Source organism: Zootoca vivipara, chromosome 13, assembly GCF_965207765.1.
Source record: "Zootoca vivipara chromosome 13, rZooViv2.hap1.1, whole genome shotgun sequence".
NCBI classification, from domain to species: domain Eukaryota; kingdom Metazoa; phylum Chordata; class Lepidosauria; order Squamata; family Lacertidae; genus Zootoca; species Zootoca vivipara.
In genome coordinates, this window is record NC_142596.1 from 46,915,436 (window position 1) to 46,939,835 (window position 24,400).

The 24,400-nt window shown below is 46.7% G+C and overlaps 1 protein-coding gene across 2 annotated transcripts in view; it reads left to right on the top strand.

Annotated features, from left to right (window-relative positions):
- The window catches only part of CACNA1H (calcium voltage-gated channel subunit alpha1 H), a 393,193-nt gene that overhangs the window by 216,380 nt on the left and 152,413 nt on the right, over positions 1–24,400 (top strand). For both annotated transcript variants that reach the window (XM_060282381.2, XM_035130681.3), the window contains exons 3-6: positions 1,718–1,830; positions 5,372–5,505; positions 12,111–12,208; positions 22,790–22,949. In XM_060282381.2, the coding sequence (XP_060138364.2) occupies positions 1,718–1,830; positions 5,372–5,505; positions 12,111–12,208; positions 22,790–22,949 (505 nt within the window). The remainder of the gene's footprint in view (positions 1–1,717; positions 1,831–5,371; positions 5,506–12,110; positions 12,209–22,789; positions 22,950–24,400) is intronic.

Below are 24,400 nucleotides of genomic sequence, written 5' to 3' on the forward strand. Positions count from 1 at the left end.
AAGGTGTTTTCCATTCAAATTTATTTTTGTTGCAAGTGAGCGGAAGCAAGTTACTAGTCCACAAAGAAGTACTTTCCTTGCAGCCATGTAGAAGGTAGAGTGGGAAAGCGAGCCACAGCTTTTCCCAAGCTTTCCAGAGAGCTTCCTTTTCTCATTCCTTGCTGATGATGAGCATTATTTGTCGCAGGTGATGGCTTTTGATTAGATTAGATTCGTTATATTTCCATGCCACTTTTCATTCAAATGAATCCCAAAGTGGCTTATAGGCACCCACTTTCCACTCTGCCCCCCAACACCACTGGCTTATGGCCCTCAGGATGTTGTCTAGAAGGAAATTTGGCCCTAGATCTGAAAAGCGGTTTGCTAGCCCTGCTCTTGCCTCTGCGGTCTGTCTTCCCTGCAAAACTCTGGCTTTTATAAAGCATTTCTCAAGTGGCAAGCGGTGTGTTTCTGCAAAAATGTGTTTCCTTGTAAACATTTCGCCGGAAGCTGATCTTGAAACGTCATCAGTTTTATCAGAACGAACCCATCCTGCTGCCTTTTCCCCTTTTCTCATCCCCTGTCATTGAAAATGGCATTTAATTCATCTGAATTCTTTGAAGAAGAAAAATGTTCCTTAACTGGCACTCTTGCATTATTTAATGCAATGTGCCCTGTGGGGATTCCTCTTTAAGTCGTTTTTCCTAATTTTCTATCCTGCTGTTGCTAGCACTTAGCAAGCAGGCTGGTTTTTTTCCGCTGTTCCCCATTTTGGATTAGCAGAAGAATGGAGAAGTGGCTCATTCACAAAATCGTTAAACCTCCTACCAGCCTCCCACTCCATCCCACAATCATCAAATTAAGGAAGGTACGCGAAGGCTGATGAACCAGCTGTGCCACCTTCAACCAACTCGCTTCCTACCCAACCCACTCAAAAAGAGCAAAACAACAGCCTCCGTAAAAAAAGTCACTTAGGTAACATAGACAGAGTCCAGAGAGAAAAGAAATCCTAGTAACACTTTACTGAGGAAACTGAGTAAAAGCAGCTTATAATTCGAAATGAATGGAACAGAAAAATTTTGTCCTTAAAAAAAAAAAAAAAAGTTCCGGCCTAGTACATAGCAGGGAAACATTCAACCAAACATACGGAGGGAAAACTCCTTCGGCAAACATCGCCTCACTTTGCCTGGTGCCTGTGGAGAAATTATATAATATAATACTGGCATGGTTTTATTATGCACAGGGCTAAAGATGAAAATGGAGGACTCCCCTCACGTTATATTACAACTTTTTGGTTAACTTAAACCATTTATCGCCTTCTATATGAATAGCAGACCGGGATAAGAACTTACGTTATTTGGTCGTTATTTTGCATCTATTGCCTGAACGCCAGCTTCTAGGTTAGGGTGGGATGTTTCATTATTTATCTGCATGTTGTTGTGATGTGTTGAAACAATTTAATAAAGAAAAGAAAAAGTGCCCCGTCAAGTCTGGGGGTGGTTATTCATCTCTGCAGGAGCCCCCTGTCTCCTGGGAACATCAAATCCTCCTGCATCATCTCTCCTCCATCCCCCGCATGGTTGATTGTGGTTCTTTTGTTGTTGTTCTTCTTCTTAAGGCTGGGAGAGGGGCTGTTTGATATGCAAATGCCGCCCACATCCCTCCTCTTTGTTTCCTGCCACCACTTTCCTGTTGATATAACTCAGCCCAAGTTGCCTTCCTTAACTCCTTGCGCCCACCTGGTTCGAGCACGTCAGCATGTTGGTCATCCTCCTGAACTGTGTCACCCTCGGGATGTTTCAGCCTTGTCAAGATGACAAATGCAAGTCTGAGAGGTGCACCATTTTGGAGGTAAGAAAATATCATATCTCTCTCTCTCTCTCTCCCGCAGTGCCCATTGGAACTGGTAGGGCAGAAAGCAGGAAGACTGACAGTAGGTGGCGCTAGAGCCAATGACAGGCAGAGCCAATTAATTCTAAGCTTGCCTCTATCCTCCTGCCAGCTGAGTTCTACAAAGGCAGCTCTGAGGTTTCCCACAAAGAATTATGGGAGTTGCAGCTGGCTAAGGGTGCTGAGAGTTGTTAGGAGACCTCGCAGAGCTATGGTTCCCAGAGTTCCCTGGGAAGAGGGTGCCAGGCAAAAACATTTTTACTTACCCAGACATGTGGTTTTTAATCGAGGTTGGATGGGTACTAGTAGTTAGCTACATATGTCAGTGGCCTTTATTTGCTCATCCAACTGGGTAACTCTTGTCCCTTTTGAATATATTGTCGGATGAGTTTATTGGCCTCCATTAATTGCTGCTTTTTATGTGAATGTCTTTGTTATTTTGTTGTTGTTGTTTTTTTGCTGCATGAGTGGCTTTGCGGCACTTGAGTGCAAAAAATGCAACTAATAAATAAAAATATTAATTAAAGTACAGTGGTGCCTCGCAAGATGAATTTAATTCGTTCTGCGAGTCAATTCGTTTTGCAAAAAATTCGTCTTGCAAATCACGGTTTCCCATAGGAATGCATTGAAATTTCTTTTTTTGCCCATAGGAACACATTAATTAAATTTCAATGCATTCCTACGGGAAATCGCGATTCGCAAGATGAACTTTTCGCAAAACGAATTCGTCTTGCGAGTCACCATCAGATCGCAAGACACATTCGACTTGCGAAAAATTCGTCTTGCAGGACATTCGTCTTGCGAGGTACCACTGTAATAGTGAGCTCATAGGTGCAGGGCAAAGCTGTGTGCCAAAACCTCCCTGCCACCTCTTAACACCACCCGAGGCAGCCGCCCCTTCTTACCTAATGATAGACTAATCTCTCTGTGTGTGCTGGAGGATTTTGGACACTTCCAAGATGTGTTTTGGACAAGTAACAACCTTAAGCCCATAACATTTCCTGCAGACCCCATTTCTGTATGATTTCGTACCACCACCGACTGGTATGGAACAAGTGGGTGGTCCTGTTCCTTCCAACAACTCTTCCCCCCCCCCCATTGAGACCAAATAAAATTCAGACTTTGTGTCAAGGCTGTTGGCAGAAACCCGCCATCTCTTTGCTCATAATGCAACCCTACATAACCACCCTCTGGGAAGCGTGTCAGGGCCTTGAGCTCAACATCCATTTCTTCTCCTGCAAGCTAATGAAGCCCTGGAGCTTGCAGGCTGGATCTTAGCCGCTAACTCCCATTCCTCCTGAATCCTGGCAATCATGCACTTGACAGGGACCCCCGGGGAAGACCTGGTCGGAGCTTTTCAGCACAGAGCAGAAACACCCTGGCAGCAATTGGGGTGAGCAAGCGCCCTCATAGCTGTGGGCCTCCTCTGGTAGTTAATGCAATTGCCTTCAGGCCTGGCTCTGCAGAGTTCTACTTTATGCAAACACATTTCGTAAGACAACCATACATCTCAAGGAAGCCTCTTCTGTTTAACCCAGCCATTCCATTAAGACTATCCCATTAGAATCCCATTAGACTCCAGTTAGTTTTTGGCTGCAGGCCGGCCATTATTGATCCGCTTCTATTCCGTTTATGGATGCTGTGGGATTTAGGAGGATGGGCATGTAAAAAAAAAATACTGTGTTGGGGGTGTTAATGGGATTGCCTTCTAACAAGCCTTGGATTTTCAGTTCCCACCCCCCACAAAAGAATAGGAGCCTTCCTAAATCAGAAAGAAGTCCAGGCATCCCCAAACTGCGGCCCTCCAGATGTTTTGGCCTACATCTCCCATGATCCCTAGCTAACAGGACCAGTGGTCAGGGATGATGGGAATTGCAGTCCAAAACAGCTGGAGGGCCGAAGTTTGGGGATGCCTGATCTAGGTTATAGCTGAGGAACCTCCATCCCACTAGCCAGATTTCACCTGCCACACCTCCCCATTTGGCCCACGAGGCTATTTCCCCAAAGCTACAGCCACCTGGCCTCATACCTGATGTCATCTGTGGCATCAGGTGTGCAACAGGTAGAGATGTAGCGGCACATATTATCCAGGGAGGAGGGAGTTCAACCCCACTTGCGTAGCATCTCCCCTGCCATATGCAGGGGCGTCACAAGGGGGTGCAGGTGTCATGCCTGGGGGGGGGGTGACAAAATCCCCCCGGGCGGATTGGCGTGATGGCACTCGCACCCCCGGCAGGCAGATTCCCGCAACTGTCATCATTAAAATGTGCACTCTGGTCACACAAATACACCCGGCGATCAGCCTGGCACCCCCTGGCAGGCAGTTTAATGTGATCGGCAGTCTGATTTTTGCGATAGGCAGGGAGTGCTCGCACCCCCAGCTGACAGCGCTGCACGCCGGGAGTATTTGCACGATCAGTGGGCGGATTTTCACGATGACAATTGCATCAATCGCGGAAAACCGCCTGCCGGGGATCATAGCTGCCAAGTTATCCCTTTTTTTAAGGGATTTTTCCTTATGCTGAATAGGCTTCCTCGCGAGAAAAGGGAAAACTTGGCAGCTATGCCGGGGATGTGAAAATCCAGCCTCCGATCACATAAAGCTCAACAACTTTGGGGTACCCTGCCTAAAGAAAGCTCAACAACTCTGGGCAATGTTCCCCAAAATTGCAATGTGGGGGGCTGACAAAAAATAAATTGCACCGGGTACCACCTGACCTTGCTATGCCTCTGGCCATTTACTCCCTATCCCTGATGTCAGATGATTGGCAGGTGGGCGATTTCAACAGACCTACTGTTGTTCTATTAGAATTGAAAACAGTCTTCGTTTTGTTTAAGTTAATGGTCTATTAGTGGCAATAATAAAAACAGGAGAATCATTTCCCTCAGTAGTTATTTGCACAATTAGTTCTTTGCTGATATTTGCAATTGCATAAAAGTTTTGTCTTCTCCTTTTCCTCCTTCTCAGATAAAACCAATCTATATTTTTGTTGTTCTTTTGGGTTGGGTTGCAACACTAGAAAACACCTAGCTGTCAAAAAAAGGCAGCCTCTGGAATTGTTGCCAGATTCTTAATTTCTGTGAAATTGTCTTTCCTCCCTGGGAATAGGCTCTCCTCATTTACAAAACCATGTAACACTCCTCCAAAACTACTCAGTTCCAATATGGGAATGTTCTTCTTTTTGTTTCCTTCACCAGATATGAAAGTGTTTCTTCACCTATTTTACTTATCAATTACGTTTATATTCCATCTTTCCTCCAAGAATCTTGAAGTGGCATGCATAATTCTCCGCTGCCCCCCCTTCCATTTTTTTTTGCTCACAACAACCCTGCGAGGTAGGCCACTCTGTGTGACACTCTGACTGGCTCCCAAGGGAAGATTTGAACCCCAGTCTCTCCCAGATGCTAGTCCATCACTCGATTCGCTACACTAAATGACAGGGATTGACTATGGGACTAATAGCGACTTCTTATTGTTGTCTTTTTTCCTTTTCCACTCCAGGCGTTTGATCATTTCATCTTTGCCTTCTTCGCTGTGGAGATGGTCATCAAGATGATAGCTCTGGGAATCTTCGGGCAGAAGTGTTACCTAGGAGACACGTGGAATCGCCTGGACTTCTTTATCGTAATTGCGGGGTCAGTAGACAAATTGCTCATCAATCAGTGTTGTGGGCTGGAAGAGAAAGTGGTGTAAAACGTATATCTATAGGAGGGGGGCATGATTTAAAAGCCCATCAATTTTGCTTGCTTGTCTCAGGGCCATAGTAGAAATTACTTTAACCGGGTAGCAAGATGCTACGTGTTGTTTGGGGGGGGGGGCGTGCTTCTGTGTACTTCCGGCTGATACAATACACAGCTATATTCTCTGCTGTTTTCTGAAACCCTGGAGAGTGACTGGCAGCCAGATTATGAGGCAATTGCCTATGTTCCTGAGGATCTGCCCTGCTTTAGGTCCTACAGTTTCTGAGGTAAAGGTAAAGGGACCCCTGACCATTAGGTCCCGTCGTGACCGACTCTGGAGTTGCGCGCTCATCTCGCATTATTGGCCAAGGGAGCCGGCGTATAGCTTCCAGGTCATGTGGCCAGCATGACAAAGCCACTTCTGGCGAACCAGAGCAGCACACGGAAACACCGTTTACCTTCCCGCTGTATTTATCTACTTGCACTTTGACGTGCTTTTGAACTGCTAGGTTGGCAGGAGCTGGGACCGAGCAACGGGAGCTCACCCCGTCACAGGGATTCGAACCGCTGACCTTCTGATCAGCAAGCCCTAGGCTCAGTGGTTTAACCCACAGCACCACCTGGGTGGCAAATATTTAAAATGAGTCAGGCGCTTTCTTAATCACTGCACCACATTGGTTCAAATATCTAAAACGTTTGAGTATCCAAATGAAAATGTCTTTTTGTTAGTTTTTAAGCATCCACAAAGCTCAGACCACTATGGGATGAAATGATTGGCGTGTTTTTCCTTTCCTTTTTAAGTTTACTCTCTGCCGCCCCGCCACCCTGTCCTCTAAAACGTCAGTCACCCCCTTGATAATGGAGCTATTTTAGTCCCCAGAGGGATAAGGAAGTGAGTGTTGAATGTGCAGGACCCATTTTTACCCTTTTGGTGTCCTCGAGTGAGTAAATAGAGCGATGAGTGCTTGTGGTATCAGGCAAAAGGCCACAGTAACCAGGGCAGTTCTGATGCAAACAGAGGCTCAAACTGGCGTGAAAGGACAGAACTGGATATTTTCTTCCCAGCACCTCTGTGTGGAGTAGACAGCTAAGTGTCCCCCATAAGCAAGACACAGGCGGCCTTATCAGATAAACTTCCTCTGACTTTGATCATCAGGACGGCTAAAAGCAGGCAATGTGTTGTGCCCTGCCTGGTATCAAAGGTCATATCTGCATAGCCTTCATTTTCTAGACAGCTTTTAATTAAATCTCTATGCTGCCCTTCCTCCCATAAGAGCCTGCTGGATTAGGCCAAGGGCCCACCTGGTCCAGCACAATGGTCAACAATATGCCCCTCTGCAAAGTCCACAAGCAAGATCTGTGGGCTAAACCACTGAGCTGTGGGCTAAACCACTGAGCCTAGGGCTTGCTGATCGGAAGGTCGGCGGTTTGAATCCCTGTGACGGGGTGAGCTCCCGTTGCTTGGTCCCAGCTCCTGCCAACCTAGCAGTTCGAAAGCACGTCAAAGTGCAAGTAGATAAATAGGAACCGCTACAGCGGGAAGGTAAACGGCATTTCCATGTGCTGCTCTGGTTTGCCAGAAGCAGCTTTGTCATGCTGGCCACATGACCTGGAAGCTATATGCCGGCTCCCTCGGCCAATAATGTGAGATGAGCGCGCAACCCCAGAGTCGGTCACGACTGGACCTAATGGTCAGGGGTCCCTTTACCTTTACCTTTACTATGGTTTCCAACAACGGATATTCAAAAGCCTTATTGCCTCTTAGTGGTTAAGAGCGGTGTAGTGGTTAAGAGCGGTGAACTCGTAATCTGGTGAACCAGGTTCGATTCCCTGCTCCTCCACATGCAGCTGCTGGGTGACCTTGGGCTAGTCACACTTCTCTGAAGTCTCTCAGCCCCACTCACCTCACAGAGTGTTTGTTGTGGGGGGGGGAGGAGAATGTTAGCCGCTTTGAGACTCCTTAGGGTAGCGATAAAGCGGGATATCAAATCCAAACTCCTCTTCCTCCTCCTCTTCTTCTTCTTCTTCTTCTTCTTCTTCTTCTTCTTCTTCTTCACAGCAGAGGCAGACCACAGACCTCTTGGCTAGTAATAGTAACCATCACTAACCCTCTCCTCCATGAATTTGTCTAATCTCTTTAAAGCCATTAAGTTGGTGGTCATTGCTGCCTCCTGTGGGAGGGAGTTCCATAGTTTAACTATGTGCAGAGTGAAGAAGCACTGTCCTTTGTATAATAATAATAATGATAATAATAATTTATTTGCCACCCATCTAATTGAGTTGCCCCAGCCATTCTGGGTGGCTTCCAGAAAAATATTAGAACCACAGTAAAACATCAGACATTAAAAACTTCCAACATTCAGCTTCATTGGGCATCCATTATATAGATCTTTCCCATGCTCACTAGAGAAGAGGGGAGAGCCTTTTTGCCGCTTGGGGGCCATATTCTCTGCAGTGGGGGCCACACTCCCATGATGTTCAGGGCCAGAAGTGAAAGTGAGCTGAGGAAGAAATGATTACCTTTGTACGGTGGGCAGGTTTCTGCTCATGCACTCAGCTCTATCCTCCACCGAGTCCAATGAGAGACATTCTCAGAGTTCAGGAACACTTTCCAGCCAAGCAAAAACACAGAACCGGTGAGGGAAGGGGCCTGAGGAGAGTAGGTTTAGCTAGGGGTGGGGGCAGTCCAGAAAGCAAGAGGCAAAGGCCTAGATAAGGTTGCCAGGTCAGGAACATCACAGACCCAGAGATTTCAAAACCCAAACCCAAGACCTCAGGATGGCATTAGGCGATGTCTGTGCTCCCTGAGACCACTGAGCCCTGGAGACGGAGGTTAATTGGGAGAGGGGCGGAAGCATAAGAGCTAATTCCTAGGTGCTGAGGTCCCTTCATTCCCCTGGTAAAATTTTGCAGTGGGTTGGGGACCCCAAAGTTTATAGGCATTGCCATTCAAATGTTGTGTGCATGCCACATTTTGTAATTGACTATGTGGGGGAACCCCCGCCCCCCTATATACAGGTGAAACTTGGAAAATAAGAATATTGTCAGAAAGTGCATTTATTTCAGTAATGCAACTTATTATTATTATTTTTTATTTTAATTTTTACAAATGCTTTCTTTTGGAAATTCCACAGTAATAAAACAAATAGTTACAATCATACAAAAATAAACATCGCTATTACATTTCATTAATTGCATTCCATTTATCATTGACCCGCCTAATGACAAATAATTACAATTACAACAAATAAAGGCTTGAAATATCTTGCTTTGCATGTCATGCATCTATCTCATATATTGGTTTCACCTTTTAAGTTGCATTACTGAAATAAATGCACTTTGCGACGATATTCTAATTTTCCAAGTTTCACCTGTATTTTTTCAAGTTGGCACCCTGGGAGGAGGACAGACCCCGACAGACCCCACCCCCATCCCTGAGAGTGTTTTGCAGTAATTTGCAGCCAGTTCTTGAGAAGCTGAAGTTTGCAATCTGCATGTACAGTCTCCTCAATAATAACCATAATCATTCAGCATAATATTAATAAGGGACTCCCACCCACCTGGAGATTCGAGCACACACCCATCCTGTCATGTGGAGGGGGCCAGGCAAACCTGGAGGCTTTAGGTCAGACCTGGAGGTTCTGGCAGCCCCAGGGCTAGATGGCTGAATTTGGCCCCCAAGCCTGAGGCTCCACACCTCCGCATGAGAGGGCTGTCTCAGCCTGGACAAATAAAAAGATGATAAACAGATAAATAGCTGCATCCATTTATGGTGGAAGCTGTAATAAACTGGGACTGCCGCCAGGCAGCTCTTCAGGATCCTACAATGTTTGCACAATGGTTTTAGACAATAGCTCGTATTATTCCTGGAAAGTCGGCTCGGTTCACACACCTGGCTCCTGGCCTGTTCGCTCCAACTGGCAGGTGGAAATTGGTGTTTGTGATATATATTTCCTTGCTAGGTGGCCCTTGAATCAGCTCCAGTTGTTTCTCTCATGTTCTGCGGTGTGGCAGTGACAAAATAAATCCCAGGCGCTTGGTTTCAAAACGCTGAATGCAGATGTGGCAGGATTATTCGGAAAGCATATTACGCCATCGCATGGAAGCCAAAAAGCCCTGAAAAACACCCCACAAGACCTGTGATTCCATTCCAGAGAATGCTTTCTTTGGTATTTATCCCCACTGCTAGAAAACAGACAGAAATCACTACTGATGAATGCATTTTTCCTCAGGCCATGTTCTGATCCTAAGGACATATGGCATATATGGTTCTTCTCTTCCCCATTTTATCCTCACAACCACCTCATGAGGTAGGTTAAGAAAGGAGAGGCAGTGATTGGCCCAAAAGGTCACACCCAGTGAACATCATGGCCAAGTGAGGAATTTGAACCCTGGTCTCCTGGGACCTACTCCAACACTCTAACCACTGCACCATGCTTGAAAGGTGATTGAGGGTGATGTGAGTGCTTTTCTTTCCATGGAACATTTCTGCAGCCTCCCCAGGTGCCTTAACTGAAATGCTTCGTAGGAGGAGTTACTTTATGGCATCATCCTCTGAGCTCTAACTGAAGTGAGAGCAGCTGGGGAGGCTGCCTACCCAGTGTCTGAGGTCAGTGCAGTCTCTGGTTTTGTTTTGAAGGAAAGACTTTTCATGTACCTTTTAAAAAAAATGCTTCCAGTTTCTTTCAAAGTAAAAATACTTCACTTTAAAAAATGAAAATGAACAGGTCAGGCATACAACTAGCAGGCTCCCCACTTTCCGATCCCTATAGGACAGCCCAGCTGAGGACATCAGAGGATTTCAGGAAGTGTTGGCACCCGAGGAGGCTGCAAGATGCAGACGCCAAGATAAATTATTTTTAAAATAATTGGGATCACATTGGAAGTAAGGTCAACACACCCCAAACCCTGAACTCTACCCATGACAACTTCATGGAAATGTTTACTCCCTTTTCATAATTTTCAAATGCAATTTCTTTCCCCATAACTTGATGGAGAGCACTCGGGGGGGGGCAGGGGTGTTGTGGGAGAAAATTTCAGCATCACACTCATCTAGTCCAGCATCCTGCTTCCTACCATACAAAACCAGATGTCCTCAAGAAGCCGATGCAATACTACATCTCATGGGGATTTGAGAGCTCAACTTTATTTACAGGTGAAACTCGGAAAATGAGAATATTGTCAAAAAGTGCATTTATTTCAGTAATGCAACTTATTATTATTTTATTTTAATTTTTACAAATGCTTTCTTTTGGAAATTCCACAGTAATAAAACAATAGTTACAATAATACAAAAATAAACATCGCTATTACATTTCATTAATTACATTCCATTTATAATTGACCCGCCTAACGACAAATAATTACAACAAATAAAGGCTTGAAATATCTTACTTTGCATGTCATGCATCTATCTCATATATTGGTTTCACCTTGTAAGTTGCATTGCTAAAATAAATGCACTTTTCGATGATATTCTAATTTTCCTAGTATTTTCCTGTATTTACCAACATTTATATACTGCTTGATTGTAACAAAACCTCCAAGCAGTTTACAAGGAATCGTTCTCATACCTGTACTTAGGAACCACATTTATTTACTTCCTACATTTATATCCTGCCTTTCCTCTCCAAGGAGCTCAAAGCAGTAGAGGTGGGTTGTCTCCCCTGCTCCATTTTATCAGCTCAACTACATTTGGGTGGGGAGAGAGTGACTGTCCCAAGGTCATCCAAGGTCATAGCTGAGGGGTGTGTGGATTTGAACCCTGTTCCTAGTCCAACACTCTAACCACTGCACCACACTGCCTGCTAGTGAATCAATCGATCATTTTATTTGTATGCCACTTTTCCAAAGTTGAAACCATGCCCAAGACAGCTTGCAACATAAAAAACATAACTTCAGACAAAATGTCAAAGACTTCCGTACCTGCAACTATAGAATTACAGAGTTGGAAGGGACCCCTGAGGGTCATCTAGTCCAACCCCCTGCCATGCAGGAATCTCAACTAAAGCATCCATGACAAATGGGCATTCAATTGACAAATGAAACTATTTCCACATAAATCATCATAAGATCTAAAGCAAAGGTACAAAAAATAACAATACCAACAGCAGCAACACCTCTCCTCCCCCCAAAAAACCCTCAATCCCCCAGCCCAAGAGTCTGTTCAGCAGCCTTAGCTTTTGTAGCTGGAGTCAGTCCCAAACCAGATGGGGAAAGTCCTGCAAGGCAGAGAGCAGATCTTCCAGGACTCACAGCCAATGAATGGAACCACATGGGCCATTACTGCTGTAATTGTCAGCCTCCCCTTGACACCAAGAGGATCAAGTAGCAAATTGGTTGTGTTTTGTTTTTCATCTAATTTTCATCTAGGTCTTAATGATATTTTATTGAATGTAGCCATGTGTTTATTCAGAGATGGGTGCTTACTTAGAAATAAGCACCCATTGTGTCCCGTGGAACTTCTTCTGTAATAAGGAAGCGTACAAGTTTAGAGGATGTTTGAGAACTCCATTCTCACCTGTGTATCTCTCTTTGTGTGTTTCTCTCCTTCTCTCCAGCATGATGGAATATTCCTTGGATGGGCACAACGTCAGCTTATCTGCCATCCGTACCGTCCGTGTACTCAGGCCTTTACGAGCCATTAACAGGGTGCCAAGTAAGTCCATTGCGCAATTAGTTTCGCTCCCCCCCCCCCGGCTCCCCTTTGAGATGAAGAAATTAACATCAGGGTCCAAGTCTTCTAACTGGGTCTCTCTTTTCTCTTGTTCCTTGACCGCTTGGCTGATGGCAAAACAAAAAAATAAGAATGCAAGCAGAGCGCTGCTGGGCGAGGCCAGTGGCCCATCGGGTCCAGTATCCTGTTCTCACAGTGTTGAAGCCCACATGCAGGAACAGAGCACATCAGCAGTGCTCTCACCCCTTGTGATTCCCTTTTTTTTTTTAATATTTTTATTAATTTTCCAATTAAAACCAATTATATCACATTCAATATTTCAAATTATACACATATATATATCAATCAAACCGAATGTTATGCCAAATCATCTAAAAAATTTTTTATTTGGGTTCCCATGCTTCAAGAAATTGGGAATTCCTCGCAACTGTCCACTGCCGTCTTTTTTCTAAAGTTCAAATCGTCCTCCAAGTTCATAATAATCCAGATCTTCCCCTTACAGTCACATAGATGTTTTCCACTTTCATCCGATTGTTTCCCAGCTGCTGAGATAAATATCAAACAAAGTTTCACAGATGTTCTTTCTCCTGTGTGAGTTAATCAGTCCAGCCTCCCCATAAATCTTCTTAATGGAGCTCCCTGTTGCGTCGAAGCAGTTCGAAGCAGCGCCATTTTAAAAAGCTCAAATCACTTTCGTTTTCTCTCATAGCCATGAAGATTTACGATCATTATAATTTACAGCTTTTCCAGGCAGGAGACCCAAACATCAAACCATAGACTCTTGGTAAATTAATGGATCTCCTTGCCCTATAGCTGAACTTAGCTTCAGGTCGCTGCTCCAATTTAAAGTGCGTCACAGCTCATAAATCCTCCGAACGCGTCCAGAACTCCTTCCGTCCAACTAGGGGGGGGCTTTTCTCATCGGCAACTCCACATCTTTAAAAAATATGCTCAGTAACAACAGTTATAAAGTTCAACTCACACAGTCTTTTGCTTCTCTTTCACTCCAAACAAGCCAGGACATCGCGTCCGGGAAGGTACGAGGCAACAATATGAAGAAAAATAAAATAAAAACTCACTTCCCTTATCGCTCCGTCCCCATCAATCCTTCTTCCAGATGCAGTACAATCTTTGACTCCTCTCCCTCAGCAGCATAAATTTCTCAGCAGTAAACAGCGCTTCTTCCCCTCCTTCTGAAGTATGTCCATAGATTTAAGCCTAATTATCTTCTTTAACCATGGAAATCCCCGCCATGCAGATTAGCGTCCGGGAGTCCTGGCCCTTGTAAGTGCTCAGCCCAAGCTCCCCCCACTCCAAAAACAGTCGGAGTGGGTCTGGGGGCATCGCGGGCCAGCGGCCCCTCTCCGTAACCCCCGGAGAGGGTAGGGGGTTGCCATTTACTCCCCTAGCAACCGCCAAATTCCTTACGAAGGTCAGAGAGATGGAAAACAGGTCCGCCATTCCTGCAGGCGGAAACCGGAACCCCCCCCCTTGTGATTCCCAGAAACTGGTCTATACAGGCACACTGCTTCCCAAAGTGGAGGCGAAACATAGCCATTTGGGCTAGCAGCCCTTGATAGCCCTCTCTTCCATGAATTCCCCAAATCTTTTAAAGACTTCCAATTTTGGTGGCCGTTGCTGCCTCCTGTGGCAGGGAGTTCCATAGCTTAACTTAAACTCAGTGTCTGTCCTGAATCTTCAGGCGTTCATAGAAACATAGAGTTGGAAGGGATCTCAAGAGTCACCCAGTCCCATCTCTGGCAATGCAGGAATCAGCTTAATCGGATGTCCCCAAATCCCAGTGTTATGAGAGAGGGAGAGAAACCATCTCCCTGTCCATTTTCTGCACCCTGTGACTTATTTAAACACCTCTGTCGCATCCTCCCCTTACAAACGAGCAAAACATTTTCATTTAAATTGGTAATTGCATCGAATGGCCAGTCGTTTTAACGTTACTTTTGTACTGCTTTAAATGTTTTTATATCGCTGTACGCTGCCCTGATATTGTATGAGAGTGGCCTTTGATACCATTGACCATTACATCTTTCTGGACCGTCTAGAGGGGCTGGGGGCTGGGGGGCACTGTTAAACAGTGGTTCCGCTCCTTCCTCCTGGGCCGTGTCCAGAAAGTGGTGTTGGGGGATGAGTGTTCAGACCCCTGGGCTCTCACTTGTGGGGCGTCTCAGGGTTCCGTCCTCTTCCCCATGCTTTTTAACATCTACATGAAGCCGCTGGGAGAGATCATCAGGGGGTTTGGGCTGGGTGTCCGTCCATATGCGGCTGATACCCAGCTCTACCTCTCTTTCATACCGGAACCAGTGAAGGCGGTGAAGGTCCTGTGTGAGTGCCTGGAGGCGGTTGGAGGATGGATGGCGGCTAACAGATTGAGGTTGAATCCTGACAAGACAGAAGTACTGTTCTTGGGGGACAGGGGGTGTTCGGGTATGGAGGACTCCCTGGTCCTGAATGGGGTAACTGTGCCCCTGAAGGACCAGCTGCACAGCCAGGGAGTCATTTTGGACTCACAGCTGTCCATGGAGGCGCAGGTCAGTTCTGTGCCAAGGGCGGGTTAGGTTGAGACAGAGTGGCAGACCTCGAGGTCACCCACTGGTCTTCATCGCAGAATGGGGATTTGAACTGTGTCAAGCTAACTGCTTCATAGTATCGTAGTGTTTCTTCCAACCTGGTGCCCTCCAGAAGATGCTGGAGTTCAAACCCCTCATCCCTGACCATTGACCACACTGGTTGGGGCTGATGGGAGTTGTAGTCCAATGCCACCTGGAGGGCACCAGCTTGGGGAACGCTGCTATACTGTCTTAATCGATAGGGGGTGAGACTTCTTAAATCTAGCAGCTAAAGAGTGGGTAATTTCTGCCAGCCTTCCCCAGCCCAGTGCCCCTTCCCCAGGTGTCGCTGGACTACAACTCCCATCATTCCTGGTCATTGGACATGCTCACTGGGAGTTGGAGTCCAGCAATATCTGGAGGGCACCAGGCTGGCCAAAGCTAATAATAGGGGGGAATGAGCGCATGTAGGAAACTTTGGGTGGTTTTTAGACCTCTCTGCAGACTAAATGTTGAATTATGGGGGTTGGACTAGATGACTCCCGGGGTCCCTTCCAGCTCTACGATTCTATAATTCAATTCTAGTTTGCTTGCTGGCCCCGAATGGCACCTGGGTCCTTTTTTTCCAGCTTCCTTTATTTATTTCCTCCTTTGGGGCTTTTCTTTGAAGATGAGTGATGGGTTTAGGAAGGGAGCGGTGTCATAAATATGCACCTCAGCTATTTGTCTCTGGGTTAACATTGGGGAAATTTTCTTAGCAACCTTAATATTTGTTTCTCACTGTTATGTATTATTCTTCTGCAGGGGACAGGGGCGGGGGAGTGAGGGAGAGAGACAGCCACCAGTAAAAACTAAGAATAGTAAAAACCAGTTTAAGAACATGAAGAGCTGCCTTAGAGCAGGCATCCCCAAACTGCGGCCCTCCAGATATATTTTGGCCTACAACTCCCATGATCCCTAGCTAACAGGACCAGTGGTCAGGGATGATGGGAATTGTAGTCCAAAACATCTGGAGGGCCGAAGTCTGGGGATGCCTGCCTTAGAGCAAACTACAGTGGTACCTTGGTTCTTGAACTTAATCTGTTCCAAGAGTCAGTTCAACTCCCGAAACCGTACAAAAACCAAGGCACGGCTTCTGTTTAGCTGCAGGAGCTTCCTGCACTCAGTTAGAAGCCTCAGAAGCTGAGGATGCCACATCAGATGTTCAGCTTCCCAAAAAAACGTTCGCAAACCACAACACTCACTTCTGGGTTTACAGCATTCGGGAGCCGATTTGTTCAGGAGGCAACCTGTTCAACAACCAAGGCACCACTGTATAGGTCAGTCCTATTCAGAGTAGGTCCATTGAATATAACGAACATCACGTAGGGTTCCCATATTTTGAAAAGAGGACACATTTGCCGACTTCTACTTTTAACTATGGACTCTACCCATGGAAAGGAGGGCGTGTCCTGGAAAAAGAGGACATATGGCAACCCTGCAAGGCCTTACCCAAGTCTTTGTATGTCATTGCAAGCACCTTGAATTGGACTTGGAAGCACCAGCACAGGCCTCAGAGAACTGGTATAAGACGTGCCCACCAGCACCCTGCCTGCTGTATTCTGCAGACATTGCAGCTTCTGAACAGTCTTCAAGGGCAGCCCCACATAGAGTGCATTACAGTAGCCATGCACACAGCAGTGGGCACTCAACCACACCATTGGAACTTGTATAGCTGCAGCTTTCAGCATTCCCAAGACTGTTGCCAGCTCAGCCTCTGTGTTTGCAGGGGGTGGGGGCATCAGCGGCAAAGGCGAACCAAACAGGGTCTGTCTGCTCTCGGAGATTTGAGTGGGCCTTAAGCCCCTTCCATGATTTGCTTCAGCTGCGTCTGTCCTCAATCCAATTTGGAAGATAAGCCCACCAGTTGAATTCATTTCCTGGTAGCAATGGCACGCTGCCGAGTGATCCTTTCCCGATATGCTAATATCTGTTCTGAGCTCTTTTATCGTTTTTTAGTGGAAACTTTCATCTGCCAAGAGCTCGTGTAATTGCAGAAAAATAATCAGGTGCCCGTAAGAAATGACTTTGCCTGCTCTTTCACTTTGTTTCAAAAAGGTATTGAATTGTCTGGGGCTCCCAGTAATAGCTATCTACCTGTAAAGCTTTGACGGTGAAGAACACATAGGGGCTGGAAGCTAATTCCAGTGTGCCCAGTTCTGCTGAGGGTTAGACTCCGTGCGGGTAGTGGAAATATTTTGAAGGGCCTCTTCCAGCCCAAAGCGAGGCAATTCAGCACCCTGGCCAGCTCCCAGAGGGCTGCTCTAGCGAACCTGGGAAGATGTTGTCCCAGCAAAGGCTTGGGGTCAATTGAAGCTTTTAAAAAGCTCTCAGGGCTTGACCCTGCTGTAACTCCACCCCTTAGTAAAGCTATTTGCATATTGGAGGGGCCTATTCTGCAGCCACAAAGAGGAATTTAAAATTACAAGTGGGATCGCAGCACAAATGCTTCTGAATCCTTTTATGGATTTCTTTTTAACTTTTTTTTTCACCAATAAATCTAATGTACAGTGGTACCTTGGTTCTCAAACTTAATCCATTCTGGAAGTCCATTCCAAAACCAAAGCATTCAAAAACCAAGGCACACTTTCCCCTAAAAAATAAAGCAACATGGATTAATCCGTTCCAGACTTTTAAAAACAACCCCTAAAACAGCAATTTAACATGAATTTTACTATCTAACGAGACCATTGATCCATAAAATGAAAGCAATAAACAATGTACTGCAGTCACACAATCAATCAATCAATCAGTAGCTCAGGCATCCCCAAACCCGGCCTTCAGGTGTTTTGGGACTACAATTCCCATCATCCCTGACCACTAGTCCTGTTAGCTAGGGATTATGGGAGTTGTAGTCCCAAAACATCTGGAGGGCTGAGTTTGGGGATGCCTGCAGTAGCTGAACTGGGTTCCACACAGTCACAAAAACAAAATGATAAGAACCGCAAAAACAAAAGGCAAAATCAATAGCAAAAACAGACAGACCTCAGCGTAACACTCAAAACAGAAGTGTGGCATTCAAATCAGAAGTGTAACACTCAAAATGGAGCATGTTCGGCTTCCAAAAAAAGTTCACAAACCAGAAAACTTACTTCTGGGTTTGCAGTGTTTGTGTTCCAAGTTGTTTGAGTACCAAGGCATTTGAGAATCAAGGTACCACTGTATACTGTACAGGGGGGTTGATTTTTTTAAAATAATCAAGCTGTGTGTGTGTGTGTGTGTGTGTGTGTGTGTGTGTGTGTATTACAGATGGTTTCTAGCAAAGGCAGCCTTTTCACTGCAGTCTCGTAGTAGAGCATCTTAAATTCTGGTGCCAAAGGGCAGGGGTCCATTGAGAATCCCAAACAGAGCTCGGTCAAGGATAAGTGCTTTGATCTGCCCACCTGGCTACACCTGATTGTATTAGTTGGTGGAGGCTGACAGCAATCCATTTGCTGCAGAGACTTACTGCTAAAAAAGAAAAATGTCCATGCAGCACAGGCATTGTCTCCACTCAGAATTGTTCTTGGAAATAGCTGGGTGAAGAATCCCTACAATTTGTGTGTTTGGCAGGGCACTTAGTTTTTCTAAGGGTGGAGGGAGAGATGTTTCCTCTAGCTTTACAATTTTTTCCCACCCTTACTTTCATTCACGCTCAAAACCCACACCAGATAGATAGATGAGAGAGAGAGAGAGAGAGATGACATAGATGACAGATGATAGATAGATGATAGATAGATGATAGATAGATAGATGATAGATAGATTAGATAGATAGATAGATAGATGATAGATAGATAGATAGATAGATAGATAGATAGATAGATGATAGATAGATAGATAGATAGATAGATAGATAGATAGATAGATAGATAGATAGATAGATAACCCTGATAACCCTGGCAAAATATAGTGCTGTTTTTTCAGCCTAATACCTCCTAATCATATTTTCCCCATGTGGAACATAAGAAGCTGCCTTATTCAGTGGTACCTCGGGTTACAGACGCTTCAGGTTACAGACTCCACTAACCCAGAAATAGTACCTCAGGTTAAGAACTTTGCTTCAGGATGAGAACAGAAATCGTGCAGCAGCAGCAGCAGCAGCAGGAGGAGGAGGAGGCCCCATTAGCTAAAGTGGTACATCAGGTTAAGAACAGTTTCAGGTTAAGAACGGACCTCCAGAACGAATTAAGTTCTTAACCTGAGGTACCACTGTACAGAGTTGGGCCATTGGTCCAGCTGTTTCAGTATTGTCAACACTGACCAGCCAGCAGCTCTTCAGAATTTCAGACAGGAGTCTCTCCCGACCCCACCTGGAAATGCCAGGGGTTATACCTGGGTCCTTCTTTGTGCAAATCAGGTGTTCAGATTAAACTGTGCACCTTCCGCTTGCGAAGCAGATGCTCTACCACAGAGAAGATCTCAAGGCACCTCAAAATATCTTAAACTGAGGGTCAACCAAGAAGAGACAAGACCGATCTGCCATTGGGTTATTTTCTTTCATTGAATCTCATGTGGGGAACCTTGAGCAGCCTCAAATTCAGGTGGCTTTAGAAGGAATATTGGACAAATTCATGGAGGACAAGGCTAACAAAGGGTCCTAGCCATTGTGGCTGTGTTTTCCCTCCCCTGTCAAAGGCAGTAGTAGTGCCTCTGAACACGAATTGCTGGAGAAGGCAGGTGACGAAAGGCTGTTGCAGTCATGTCCAGCCTGCAGGGTTTTTTTGCACAGGCATTTGGTTGGCCACTGTGAGAACAGGATGCTGGCCAAGATGAGCCACTGGCCTGATCCAGCACGGCTCATCTTGAGTTCTTATGCTCTTTAGTTTTCCTTCCTTCCTTTTGATGGGGCCTCACACCAACAGGATTTTGCACTGAAGAAGAGTTTGGATTTGATATCCCGCTTTATCACTACCCGAAGGAGTCTCAAAGCGGCTAACAATCTCCTTTTCCCTTCCTCCCCCACAACAAACACTCTGTGAGGTGAGCGAGGCTGAGAGACTTCAGAGAAGTGTGACTGGCCCAAGGTCACCCAGCAGCTGCATGTGGAGGAGCGGAGACGCGAACCCGGTTCCCCAGATTACGAGTCTACCGCTCTTAACCACTACACCACGCTGGCCCTCTGAAGACAGAGGGGCTTTTGTTAGGAGTAATTGACAATGACAAGGGAGGCAAAGCGAGGATTGCTCAGCAGAAGAAAGAAAAGGAGGCTTATTGAGAGATTGCAGCCGAGCCAAAATGGCACACTGTCTCCAAATTGGGCCACTAATGGGCACGGGGGAGGAATTGAAGCCAGCAGAAAGCTTGGTAGGGCAAAGCTCTCAGGAGGATGCCACTTTGCACAGAGAAACCTTTTAGCAGGATGAAACACCCCTGCAAAGTCTTTATTGCCACCAGCAGATTCATCAGGCACATTGATCGGCACCAGAGGGTAAGAATGTCCCCGCCCAAAGAAAACTCGCTTCCCGTAAAGTGCTGCGGTCCCCAAAAATTGTCTTCCCCTCCTTTGGCTGACCTTCATAAGGCTGCATCTGCACCAAACATTTAGATGATACTGATGATGATGATGATGATGATGATGATGATGATGATAATTTATTATTTATACCCCGTCCATCTGGCTGGGTTTCCCCAGCCACTCTGGGCAGCTTCCAACAGAAGAATAAAATAATCAATTAAAGATTAAAAGCCTCCCTAAACAGGACTGGCTTCAGATGTCTTCTAAAAATCTGGTAGCTGTTTTTCTCTTTGACATCTGATGGGAGGGCGTTCCACAGGAGAGGGCGTTCCTCTCTCTCTCCTGGCCGGTTCTCATCTAAATTACTTTGCGACCCTGCTCTGCTTCTCACAGGGGGGGGGGCCTTGCTCCCCTCCCACCATCACCATGGGTTGAGCTGTACCCTTGACAAAGGCGGCCAGTCGTATCACCCAAAGGGTGGCAGGGGAAAAGATGTCAACAAGATAGCTTACTCCTTAGCAGCACCAGGTAACATGGTGGGACGACGGCACTCGCCTGACCTCCCAATAGCAGAGTCGCTGGTGTTTACAAGAGGGGAGATTCGGTCTTGTGCTCAGGTCTCTGCTTGCAGGGTTGCCACGGAATATCTGGGTGGCCAGTGCGAGAAAAGGATGCTGGACAAGATGGGGCCACTCTGCTTATGTTTTTATGGCCAGGGGCGGGTGGTGTGGCTGGGGAAGAGGACTGAGGACCAGAGAGGGGACTACATTCATTCCTGAACCTCTCCGCTCTTGGCTTGGGAGGTTCTGAGGTGCGAGCTACCCGATTAGCTAAGAGATGTTTTGCTTCCCCCCTGCAACAAAAAAAACATGAAATCGGGCTTAGTATTGCCGCTGTTCATTCGTTTGCTTTTTCACAACGGCTGCTCGCCGTCCCCTTTGATGCGGGGCTTAGTTCCGCCGTTGAAAACAACAGCAGGTCATTCCGGTGCCAAACGGCATCTCGGCAGCAATCGGGGTTGCGGACTGCAAGGGTATAATGAATCCCAGATAGCATCAGCCATCCAGGTAATCCCTTCTGATCCCCCAATTCGCAGGCAAAGCCTTAACATTCTCTCTCTCTCTCTCTCTCTCTCTCTCTCTCTCTCTCTCTCTCTCTCTCTCTCTCTCTCTCTCTCTCCTGGCCAGTTCTCATCTAAATTACTTTGCGACCCTGCTCTGCTTCTCCCAGGAGGGGCTTGCTCCCCTCCCACCAACGCCATGGGTTGAGCTGTACCCTTGACAAAGGCGGCCAGCCGTATCGCCCAAAGGGTGGCAGGGGGAAAGATGTCAACAAACGAATTTAGTCCTAATCCAGGGGCAGCCAAGGTTGTGCCACCCGAAAGTTGCTCTTGGACTACAGTTCCCATCATCTGTCATGGACTGGTTGGACGTAGAGGAAGGGCGGGAGGAACCAGATGGGGAAGACCCAAAGGAAGAAGGCACAGAGCCCAGGGAGTGGTGGTGGGACAACGAGGAGTGGTCAGAAGGAGAAGACAGGGGGGGGGAGGCATTGGAAGGTGAAGAAGGTTACAGGGCTTAGTGAGCTGGAAGAGTGTGTGGCAGACAGAAGTCCAGAATTAGAGGCAGAAGCAGAAGCAGGCTGGTGGGAGGGAGGGAGGAGGCCAAGAGGCAGAGATGGGGCAGGCTGGTGAAGAGGTCCAGGTGTTTCCTGGTCCTGCTGCAATGAACCTCCCTCCCTAATGCAGATGTATGAGGAAGTAGGACCCTCGTACTTATGGAACCACTTCTCCTGGTATGTCCCGCAGAGGACCCTAAGGTCCATGAATAATAATAGCTTAAAGGTCCCAGGCCCTAAAGAAGTCAGACTATCCTCCACCAGGGCCTTTTCAGTGGTGGCTCCGACCTGGTGGAATGCTCTGTCCCACGAGACTAGGGCACTACAGGACTTGATCACCTTCCGCAGGGCCTGTAAGACAGAGCTATTCCACCTGGCCTTCAATTTGAAATAGCCTGATCCTCTATTCCCTTTTCCCTTTCCTTTTTTTTTTTTATGAAGAAACCCTTTCTGGGACCCCATACTCAAACTCTTCCCTGGTCTCCTGCTGGCCCTAGTAGGACCAACTTGGCCAGTTAGCCCTGGTGATCATTTGATGTCTACTGACTGGGGTTTCTCCTCCCCCCCTAAAATGACCCCTGAATTTTTGAATTTTATTGACATTGATGCTGCATTTATGTTGTATTTTATGCTGCTCATATGCTGTTTTTAAATCGTATTTTAATCAATGTTTCATATTTGCTGTTACCCGCCTTCAGTCCGGTTTCTAAACCGGGAAGGGCGGGGTATAAATAAAAAATTATTATTATTTATTATTTTTAAATGTGCAGGGCTGGGTCACACAAGCTGTGCATCTGAACCAAGTGGATCCTGGAAGGACCTGCCAAATCTTTTTTATCAACCACTGCCTGCCTGCTCCATGCCCTCCCTTCATCTCCTTTCCCCCCTTCTCTCTCCCTCTCCCCAGGTATGCGCATACTCGTCACCCTGCTGTTAGATACTCTGCCTATGTTAGGCAATGTCCTTCTGTTGTGTTTCTTTGTCTTTTTCATCTTTGGGATCGTCGGGGTGCAGCTGTGGGCCGGGCTGCTGAGGAACAGATGTTTCCTAGACACCAATTTTCAAATGTAAGTACTCGGAAGTCAATCGGCCACCTCCTTACATCTGCCCATGCGCTTGTGCGTGTTTAATTATAGAACCGTAGAGTTGGAAGGGATGCTGCCCCCCTGCAATGCAGGATTGCGACTAAAGAACCCCTGACAGATGGCCATCCAACCTGTGTTTAAAAACCTCCTGCAAAGGAGAGTCCGCCCCCTTCCGAGGGAGACCGTTCCACCGTCAAGCAGCTCTTGCCCTCAGAAAATTGTATGCTGCCACCTGAGGCATAGCTGCCAAGTACCCCGTTTTCTCCGGGGAAAACCTGATTTTACTTACCTTTTCCCAGTGGTCCCCCGTATCACTTCGTCTCCCGTTTTTCTCCGTTATTTTCTCCTGCTGGCGGCCATTTTTTTTCTTTCCGATTTGCCCTTCTATGGGCACAAAAAATGGCCACCGCCGGCTTCAAAAGTCGCATCTACGCATGTCCAGAAGTGCATAGACACGACTTCCGGTGTCGGCGGTGGCCATTTTTGGTGCCCATAGATGGCCGGAGTGACACCAGAAGTTGTGTCGAAGCACTTCCTGACATGCGTACAAGCGACTTTCGAAGTCGGCGGCGGCCATTTTTGGTGCCCATAGAAGGGCAAAGCGACACCGGAAGTTACGTCGACGCAACTTCCGGTGTCACACGGCTGCCGGTCCCGGATTCTGTAGTCCGGGACTTGGAAGGTAAGACCTGAGGCAGTCAACTCACCTGGCCTCATGGGTGGGCCGGCCCTGACAATTAGAGTGATTAGACTGTCAGACTAGGACCTGGGAGACCAGGCTTCAAATCCCTCACTTGGCCATGAAGCTCACGGGGTGTGACTGTGGTCCTCTCAGTTTAAACAAGGCTTCGTCAACCTCAGCCCTCCAGATGTTTTGAGACTACAATTCCCACCATCCCTGACCACTGGTCCTGCTAGCTAGGGATCATGGGAGTTGTAGGCCCAAAAACATCTGGAGGGCCAAGGTTGACGAAGCCTGGTTTAAACTATCTCAAAGGGTTGTTGTGGGAATGAAATGGGGAGAACTGTCTACACCACCTTGAGCTCCTTGGAGGACTGGTGGGATATCAATGCAATAAGTTAGATGAATAGAATTAGTTAAATGAATAGAATTAGTTGGCTGTGCCTGTGGCAGGCTCCAGGGCCATATTAACACCCTACCTTTAAAGCCCTGTGATACCATTTTAATCATTCATGGCTTAGCCCAAAGAATTCTGGGAACTGGAGTTCCTTGGGGCTGCTGTAAAAGGTAAAGGGACCCCTGACCAATAGGTCCAGTTGTGGCTGACTCTGGGGTTGCGGCGCTCATCTCGTTTTATTGGCCGAGGGAGCCGGCGTACAGCTTCCAGGTCATGTGGCCAGAATGACAAAGCCGCTTCTGGCGAACCAGAGCAGCGCACGGAAACGCCATTTACCTTCCCGCTTGGAGAGGT